At 34.7% G+C, this 10,576-nt stretch overlaps 1 protein-coding gene across 1 annotated transcript; it reads right to left on the reverse strand.

Annotated features, from left to right (window-relative positions):
• Positions 1-82: 82 nt before the first annotated feature.
• LOC113316136 (auxin response factor 2-like) lies at positions 83-8,602 on the reverse strand. The gene is made up of 15 exons (XM_026564357.1): positions 8,472-8,602; positions 8,202-8,365; positions 4,417-4,548; positions 3,895-4,007; positions 3,629-3,724; positions 3,413-3,469; positions 2,937-3,092; positions 2,294-2,378; positions 2,074-2,164; positions 1,746-1,913; positions 1,515-1,634; positions 1,340-1,415; positions 1,075-1,243; positions 333-979; positions 83-118 (listed from the first exon to the last, which is right to left on the reverse strand). Exons 1-15 carry the CDS (start codon positions 8,600-8,602, stop codon positions 83-85), a joined length of 2,241 nt encoding a protein of 746 aa, XP_026420142.1.
• Positions 8,603-10,576: the final 1,974 nt, after the last annotated feature.

The following is a 10,576-nucleotide window of genomic DNA, read 5'->3' on the forward strand; positions in this document are numbered from 1 at the left end:
GATAAGTACGTATCGCACAAACATTTACTGTGGGATTGGATTGGGCGAATCAGGATCCATGTTATTGACTTCTTCCTTGGGGCTAATGTAGATCTTTTGAACTACTCGTCGAAATTCCCTGCATTCATAATGAAACAGAATTAGACAACAACTTAAATGATTTATATGTACCAACTACTTCGAGCACAATTCATTTAGTTAATGGGTTTTGATGCTTAACGGCAAGGGAAATCGCCTAGAAACATGATATCCAAATTGTACTTCTTAACATAAAGAATATCAGTTAAACTAAACAAGACATAAATACTTGTAAATTAGTCTATAATGATCACCTTATAAAATTTGGTGGGGGTATTGGAACAGCTCTGGCATGGCTTTTCGACACCACTTCCAGATCCACTAGAATATGAAGGATTCGTGATCTTAGATGAGTCGGAAATTTGATCAGAATCCACCATGCCGAAATGTGGAACATGACAATTGTCATGAAAGAATTGTGGGAAACTCATTTCTGAAGCTGGAGTTGTTCCCATTGGAATCTTTACTAAATCAACACCAAAAAGCATGCAGGGGCTACTGTCTCTTTGCTGATGCATTGGTACTTCATCGTGTGCATGGCCCATCATTCCTGGGAAACCAGAACTTGGGAAACTGAATTGAGGAACTGACCGGTTCTCACTAAATCCAGAATTGCTACTGTCATTACATGTTGAAAATAGGGGTGGATGAAAGTTGCTACCGAATCGTGACACATCTTGATATGCACAATTAATTGGTAAATTATTTCCAGGATCCATATAAAAAGGATCATTTCTTTGAAACGGGAACGGGTTCTGACCCCAGTTATAGTTCCTTGGAGGTATCAAATTTGGGTTTGATGGAATTTGTCCATTTTCTTGACCATGAAAGACCCCTGAAGACTGCCCTGGCAGTGGTGGTGCATGCTCAGTCGAACCTAAGGATAGTCCTAATGAAGGAGCTAAATTTAGATGATTCATACGCGGTTCAGTAAAAGTAGTAAGTAAGAATCCATTTTGGTTAAATCTTCTAAACTTATCAGTAAACATTACTAACCATCATTGCACAGTGTAGATGATTCATCTGGTGATGCTTGACTGGTTCTAAGTCTCTTTGTTCGGGATTGAACCTGTTGCATGTTAGTCGCAGCTGAAAGTGGTTCAATCATCCATGGAGAAATCCGAAGTGGACGTGGCACGGAGGAAGATGGTTCATCCCAATGAGCCTATGAATGTATTGCATGAGTAAAATTAAGTCAAAATATATATACAAGCTTGTTGTTCATTTCAATTACAATTGGAGAAGATCAAGAGTAACTTACGACGAGACATTTCCATTGCGAGCAGGGCCAGTGAACAGGATCATCCTCTTCGATACCAACTAAGGTGCCTGAAGGTCTGGTTTACGGAAACATGCATGTAGACATGATGATTTGACCATGAAATCAAACGAGATTAAAAAAAAATAATAATAATAATAACACTAAGTTAGGTCACCTTTCTTCTGGAGCTTCTTCCCTGTCAATCCTCATTTTAAATCTAGTCCCAACTGCAAAACTGCTTCTTACGCTATTCATGTATTGCTTATATGGGATCAAGAACTCTGATGGGCTTGTCCTGAGAAATCGAAAACAATTGTTTAAGAATGCCAAACACAACTGTTTCCGGTACAAAATAAACATATTTATAATTACCTATACTAGGACGAATCTGATTAAAAAAAATTACCTTGGACGATAGTAAACACTGAACATGGATCCAGTTGAAAGTGCATGCGAAGCAGTTGCGAGTATGCCAAGCTGCATGGTGTGACTGCTTATGACTGATGTTGATGGATAACTTTGCATCTTACTTGAAGCACGGCGAAACCCAACGCGAAGCTCCCCATCTTCTGCCCTGAAATTACAAACATATATCTACGGTGACTCTCGATAATGCAGCAGTACTGACTTCTAATCAAATAAATAAACCAATGACCCCCAGCAAGACAAAGCAATTGACCACAAAAGAATGGTACTCTCAAGAAAGCATAAATATGAGACAAGTTGAGGAAAACCTTATGAAAATAAAGGTATCACCAGCAACAAGTTTCTTTGAGTTCACAAATGTACTCCAACCACTTGTAAGCAAGTGCCTCTTGGGTTGACCTAGATTTATGTTAGAGAAGAATACATGCATTTAGAAGATCAATGAGGCAGAAAATGAAATTACAAAATGTTAAAAGAAAAGAAGCAATCAAGTAAATGACCGTCAATTCATCATATGATGATATTTACCACGATAAATATGGCGGAAGCGCCATTCTACCCCATGCAAATCTTTTGCCACCAACTCTTGACATGGTGGTTGCTGGCTCATGTCCTACAACAACAACAAACAACAACCAAATTAAGTCTAAAAGCCTTCAAAATGGGGATTCAAAATAAAAATTATAAACCAGAGGAAACAAAATGAAGTTATAAAAATACTTCTATGATCATCTTAGAACAGCAAGATGATTCGTCTCCTAGATTAGCTAATTGATCTGGGCTTGATAAAATTCAACGAAATCCGTCAACTATATAAATACAGTGATGTTGAGGACGTGCATGAATAACACTTGCGTTTTGGATGCTGGACAAGAGGAGCATTCTTTCTTCAAGTTTCAGACACATCATTACCCACATGTCACATGAAATGCATTCTTCCCAGCATCAAAAGATTCCTCTCCTTCCAGACTCAAATGTTTCGTGGTAAATTTGCTTTAGAACCAACTAAAACCGAAAAACTTTACTTTTCCTGATTAAACCCAGAAAGAAAGTGAAACGGATATACCCACGGAAAGTCGAAGATCATTAATTATTCTTAATTTTCAGTTGGACTCCATATATAAACTTCAGCGCGTGGTTTATCTAATAGTGAGTTGAAACTAAAACATACCAAAGGTGGAAGACATTCATTAGCATGTCGTCTAAGAACCGAAAATCCTCCATGAGTACTTGTATCAGATGGAGTAAGTATCTTGCAAAAGGAGTAAACTTTAGTGTTCTTAGGAGGAAAAAGAAGTTTCTCTTTGTTTATTCCAGGTTCATCTTGCTGCGAGAAAAGTCATCAGTTATTTTAGTTAGCTATATTTTTGAAAACCCAAAACAATTAAATGTCATATTATACTCCATCCGCCCTAATTAAATGACCTAGTTAAAATTTATTAGTAAATTTAAAATTGATTTATCTCTCAAACTATACAACGGATTTTCGTAAATTTTGTATCCTTGGAAAACATTTTAAAACACATACCTAATGAATATAAATATGACTATCAAATTTTACATATTTTTTATAACAATATTAATTTATTACTCCATTTATTTATGGTATATGTCATCTAATTAGGGACGGAGGTAATATAACAAAACCTTCGAGTCCGGAACTAGTGTCACTTGAGCAAACACTTCATCTGATTCCATTTCAGCCTACAAATTTAAACCGAAGACAGAATCAGTCAAATAAAATTTAATCAAACTTAAATTAATGCAGCAACAAATCTATAACACATTCAGCACCAAAGTCGGAAATGAACAGTTTTTTATGGGTGAGTGAGAGAGAGAGAGATTGAATAACAATATCTATACCTTAAGTTGTACATATATAACTCTGCAGAGAATCTTTGATGGTAGATCATAAACAGGCATTTGAGAACTGGTTCGTTGATTTGTATATGCTTCGACCTACACCAATAAAAAGCCAAGCAAATGAAACAAAATAAAGGAGATATAATTACAGAGAAATTCACAAGTGTTGCGGTAATATTCTTTAAATGTTGTATAAAAAAGGAAATACAAACTGAAGAAAACACCCTGTATGCAACAGTACTAGAGACAACCTGAATGAAACGAACCTGTTCTAAGTGACCTTGTGGGAAATAAAAAACTTTCTCTCCTATACGTGGAATTTTAACGGAGGGTCCAGCACATGCATTCCATAATGCGCCATATATTCCATCTCTTTCGTCTGTTAACCCGAAAACACAATTCGGTTGTTAATGGGGTTTCAGCTAAAAAGAAATCTAGAAAACAAAACTCTGATCCAAGTTTGAATATTTTGAATTGTTGAAAATTTACACCGAAAATGAAAAATAACTAGGATCAAAAGTGAAAACCAGCTGAAGTGCATAGGTAACAAATACCCAGAAAAAAACATTTTATTGGCCAAATTAATAATTTAATGTCCAACCCAAGAAGGAACATAGTATTACAATAAAGGAGTACAGAATCACCTTCAATCTTCAAAGTTGAAAACAGGCGCAAAAAAAGAAAAGCCAAAATAAAGGAAAAACACAACATGAGCGAAAACATATACATGTAGAATGCTTGGGAAAGAGAGAGTGAGAGGGAGAGAGAGAGGTAGCTTATGCATGCACCTCTGGATTTGCAGAGTAAGACTTGTTCTAAGGAAGTAGGGTCTTTGATGATATCAGGACATATACCCTCTAAATTCAATCCTTCTGCTCCCACACAGCCCATCATCTTTGACAATAAACCTCTGCCTCTCTCTAATTATACATGCACAAACTCAAATACACAGCAATTAGTGGAGCAACTTTGATAAACAATGAAGTAAAACTTAGTAAACTCTCAAACAACGACAGTAACAGTTTTAGCTAGAGATATATATATATATATATCAAACTTAAGGCATTACTCATACTCCTGTAGCAAGACTCTCTATGGTTTCTTCTCATCCATTAAACTTCTCTTTATATAATAATTAGGAGACCATCACGCCTCCTCTCTCCTCAACGCCTTTTTGCTTTTCAGGAACACCTGCTCTCGTTTGCTGCCTCTTCCCAGCTGCACACTCCTTAATTTTTACCCCGTGTCTATTTTTCAGTTTGTGCATGCACTATTTTAATACTAACATACCAATTTTGACTCTGATTTGTTGTACACCTCGCAGTTGCACCGATTCAAAACTCAAATACAATTTTCAACAAATATTTGATTTGGAAAGATATCAATCTAATATATATAAGCATGCAAGACTCAGGAGCTCTACATGGAATAACAGCTCTTAAGTTACCTGCTGTACATAGTCGTATACGTAGCCTAGATTCACTTGATCTGTCCTTGAATAACCTAGTTTTAGCTTTGGTTACATGAAAAAAACGACAATTCCCAACACCTAAAAGTAATACCGTCATCAAAATGTGCCGGAAGGACCGGAACATAGATAGGAAAAGAGAAAAGGGCGGCTCTTCCGTTACGACTCTTTTGACAGACGTGATGTTTAACAAGCGGAAACTGACATTAACAAACGGCGTTAAATCTGGGTTTTTGTTTGATAGCTAAACCAAAACCAATTGGTTTAACTGAAAGAAACACAATTGAGTTCTTTGAGAAACATTTGTCAAAAAGTACTGAAATCGTGTCATTAACTGAGGTTAAATAGGTGAAAAAGAAGAAGAATTTGATCAGTTACAAGTTTTATTTGTCTTAGTTAGGGTTAGGTTTTGGATCCCGTGTTATCATGAGAAGTATACAAACACGCGAGATTTGCTTGCCCTAACTTGTTTTTTTCTATTCACATCTTATCGAAGCTGGAAATCAGTTACAGAATCATATTTTTCGTTTCTCATTTTCAAATTTCAAGGTTCCTATATAAATAGAATTTGATGTACCGGTGTTTGCACGATTATGCATGCATGCATGCATGCATAATAACATTTGATTAGCTCCTACTAGAAATGTTATAATGCAAGTTATATAAGTATAACATTGCAATTATTTCAATGTTACTTTGCATTTGCTGTATTTTAACCATAATATTATATGACCAGTTGTAGTTAACTACTTCTATTTACTTAAACCTTAATGCTATTTGGGTCGAGAACAATTACTAATCTAGGAATTACTAGTTAATCCACTATAGGAAGAACCGGTTACTGTGTAGTCCATTTCTCTCGTCCAGCATACGTGTAAGGTGTTTTATGTGTATTTCATAAATGTTGTAATTGTCCCTCCGTCCAATCAATACCTAACATAAAAACACGTCAAGCATATTATTTTTATTTTTCAGATCTGAATCGATTAAGAAGAAGAAGACCGAGAGCAGATTCATGAAGAAGAAGAACAAAGAAGAAGAAGATATAATTCAATTGAAGAAGAACAACAACAAAGAAGAACAAGATATCATTCCATTAATAGATCAGCGAATAAAAAAAATAAAGAGATATGGATTTAATCAATATTGGGATTCTTAACTTTTTAATCTATTTCCTCGTCTGGATCTGTTATTCAACATTGAAAACGAAGGTAGTCCATTCAAAACGATATGATTTAGTTTATTAAAGTGAAGATTAATACTCCTTTCGTCTCCGGTTAGTTTTGATTTCAATTTTTTGTTAATTTTATCTTTGATCAAATTGTTTTGGGTTTTAGGTTCGTATAAAAAAGATTGGGAGATTTTGTACGATCCTACAATAACCCAATTGTTTTTCTTTTTTTGTACATATTTTCATTCAGAACATATTGAATCATCAACGTTTTCCTTTTATACATATTTTCTTTCAGTACATATCAACATGTATTGTTGGATCATCTATTCTTTTTTCTTTTGTACTTTTTTTTTCTTCTGTAAATATTTTCCTTGAGTAAATATTAATATGTATTGTTGTATCAGTATGTACTATTGAATCATATACTTTTCCATTGATACACGTTTTTGTTCAGTACATATCAATATGTATTATTGGATATGTATTGTTGGATCATCCACTCTTTTTCTTTGGGTACGTATTTTTCTTTAGTACATATTAATATGTAGTGTTGGATCATCTACTCTTTTTTTCTTTTGTGCTCTTTTCCCCTCAGTACATGGTTTCCATGAGTACATATCAACATGTACTATTAGATCAATATGTACTGTTGAATCATACTTTTTCCTTCAATACATATTTTCCTTCGGTACATATCAATATGTATTGTTGACCAATATGTACAATTGGATCTTCTACTCTTTATTTTTCTTTGTACTCTCTTCTTCTACTGTGGTATTTGTGTATTCTTTGTATTCTTCGATCTTGTTTTTACCAGGATTCACCAAATGTAAATTTCTCCATGGTTTTAGTAAAATAGGGTTTTCTTCAATCTTTTCTCAATATGTATTATTGATCAATATGTACAATTTGATGAGTTTGTTTGATTTTTTTGTTTATCTGTTTGATGATTTCCTTTTTAACATTTCAGTTTGTTTGGTTGGTTTGAAAATTTGATTTTTCATTTTGATTATTTTTGCTCTAAACCTAATCATATTTTAGTTTATTTTTGCTGTTTTGATTTTGCAGTTTTCATTACTGTTGATCGAGAAGAAAGAACGAAGAAGTTGTAGAGAAGAATAAAGAAGGAAGTAGTGGGAGGAAACGGTTAAAGCGTGAGTGAGGATAGCCTGATAACTTTACATATGTTTAAACCTTTTTGGACTAAAGGATAAATGTTTAATCCCGCTGGACTAGCCACTAACCCGGGTCGGGTTTAGTGGACTAAACAGGAAATCCCTCATTACTAATACGGCTTCTAATGATAAAAGGAAATGAGTTAAAGAACTCCATTTTTGACAGTGTTGTAAAAGTTTAGACAGCAGGAACATGGTACAACGACCGTTATAACGAGGAAGCATTCACAAACGATCGTTATAACGTGATAGTGACGGCGAGATCTAGTCTATTATGCATGTTTTAATGTCGTTTACGAAGGCGACATTGTACAGATTTATCCATGAAACTTGTCGTTGACCATTGACACGTATCGACAAACTACAAACCCTACAGAGATGGAATTGTATTCAGTGTTATCATCAAAATTGTTTGCACTCGCTTTTCTTAACCTAAATTGACACATTTAATTCAACGTGGAATTAGAGATGTAGTGATCAAAATGTGGCATGCATTCCAAATAATTAAGGGAAACATGTACCACAGGATGTTATCCATTTTTGATTATTGACTATATTCCACGTATTCCTTCACTTTCACCCGATGCCCGGTGTGCATGTTTTCTTTTATAGATTACCCACATTTGTATGAAACTTAAAGGTTTGCAGCAACACACAATCCCCATAATTACCTTAAAAGTTTCATCACCCTCCAGCTTTGTGTTTAAAATACCAATTTTGTACTACGGATAATTGTTCAAAAGATAAAACATATACCTACTTCAACAACTTTCTCACCTATGTCACAAGTCCATTCTTTCACTTCCTCACCTTCTGCATCATCATAATTTTGGCGATCACTTTTGCCTTCTTCATATCTGTCAGGTTCTTCTTCATCCAAGTCAGTATCAGTTTCACCGCATTCTTCATCATCATCAGATCTTCATGAGTTTCCACTGTGAGTCATCTTTAATAGGCAAGTCATGAATATCATGGTTCTTCATATTTGTACTCTCAGGCAATGCATCAAGTTTTTCTTAAGCTAACAATGCTTCCAATGTATCATGTTCCTCATCAAGTTCAATTGATGGTTGGTTCTTCTGTTTCTTCTTTATTGCAGGTGATTTTGAAACATGTCTCTTTGTGGGGGTATGCTGAGATGTCTGCTGACTAGGCATGTCCACTGAAAACTGACTTGGTTGTTGTACTGGTGACACTTGTGATGTGTGCTGACTTGGATCATTTGTCACTATATCTTATTCTTCACAAAAATTGGTTTGCCAAAATTCATCATCAAGACTCTCCCAATCTCTGATAACTGGTAACTCTTGTTGAGTCTGTGTTTGTGGCTCCACAACTTCTTCATCCACAATAAAAGGACCTACATCATCACCAACTTCATCAATCAAAACAACTGGAGGAACTAATTGTTCACCAGGTTTCATAACGTTCATAGCTTTATCATAACTCATAAACAAATGAACTTCATTCGGTACATCTTGGTCTGATTCATTCCAAAACTTCGACAGCTCACTCTGTTCATCAATAGAACGATAAAGTCTCCTCTAGTTGAAACTTATAACCCTAACAGATTGAGCCTCATCTGCATTCCAAAATACCCCCTAAAAAAGTAATGATCTTCATGACAGTATATTTACACGCATCTCAGTTATGTTTTCTTTTGCACGTATCTGCATGCATGATACAGCATGAATTAAACCATTAAGCTCAAGATCTTAGATATGCAGTTTCTCAAACTTGGTTTAGTTAATGGGTTCTTTTTTTCTCGTGCACAATACTCATAGTGGAGCCTCTCCTTTTTGCTCCATTTAGGGTTTATCACGAGGTTCACACTTAACCTAGCATCTCCACTTGTACAGATTATACAAACTCATAATTGCAAGTGCGTCCTACATGATACCGTCGGATCATTAATTTTCAATGATAGGATACCCACCCTATTATATGCATGTAATTCTCTTGTAAATACATCTTAGGCAACCAAATCGGCAACAGCTCAAAATAAAGACTTAACAAATGGGTTCATCAATCCTCTTGAACGCATCAGAAATTTATCAGAACCATATATTCAGAATACTCATCTATTCATAAAGCAGTAGTGTCAATTGTCAAACAAAGATTTTTGTCAAATGGAAAACAGATTTGAGGAGAGCAAGCACGACAATGCTATTTTCTGCCCCATGCACCTCCCAAGTCTGCTCCTTTACTATAATCTGGTGTGTCCTCAATTACATCTTAAATCACGTGAATATTTCTCTCCCATATATATCTCTTCAGACTCTTCTCTTATACTTGATCATTTGTAAAAGAATTTTTTTCTCTCATTTATCCTCTTTTATCTCAGGTTAATGTTCTTAAAATTTTGAAAAGTCATTATATTTCTGAAAAAGACAACTGTAAAAGATTAAGCCGCTCAGAAATGACCTTTTTGGCCTGATTAAATTTGTCGTAAATAAAATTATCGACAGTCTTTAGACGTCGAGGAGTCTGTCCTGTTTAAGGTGTCGAAAACCTTAAATAACAACGACATAGTATCGTTTATGATAATAATAACCGACGATTTTTACTTGTCAAAAAATGACGGTGTTGTCTGTCAATTAATTCGAAAATCAAATTGACACCCAGTTTTCTCTTTGACTACTACATTTCATCAACTTTCATTGTTGCTTAAATTATGAATAAAAGACCAGACATTTTTATCATTAAAAGCATTTTATAAACAATATAACCAATATTTTTCTCACCGTACATATGTTTGAAAATAAGAATTGATTATATCTTATAGTAAATGCACAAGTGGACATAAAAACAAAATTATGCAGCTAAAGATAGCTCGTCTGAAAAGTCTGAAGCTAATACATTGTAGGTAGTAAAAATAACATTGATCATTCTACACCAGTAGCTTTTGCATATTTTGGTCTACTTTGCCCATAATGAGCAAAAATAAACAATAAGCAAAAATCCATATTTGCCATGAATCTCCATTTCTGCCTGAAATTCAACAGCATGACATAGATTAAGCCGTAGATCTTATCAAATCTAGCACTAACAAAAAAAAACATAAGTTGTTCAAGATACAAGAGTCAACTTCTTGCCTTTCTCTTTCCTTGTAGGGTCATGGTAAAAACAAT

This window comes from Papaver somniferum, chromosome 10 (assembly GCF_003573695.1).
Source record: "Papaver somniferum cultivar HN1 chromosome 10, ASM357369v1, whole genome shotgun sequence".
NCBI lineage: Eukaryota > Viridiplantae > Streptophyta > Magnoliopsida > Ranunculales > Papaveraceae > Papaver > Papaver somniferum.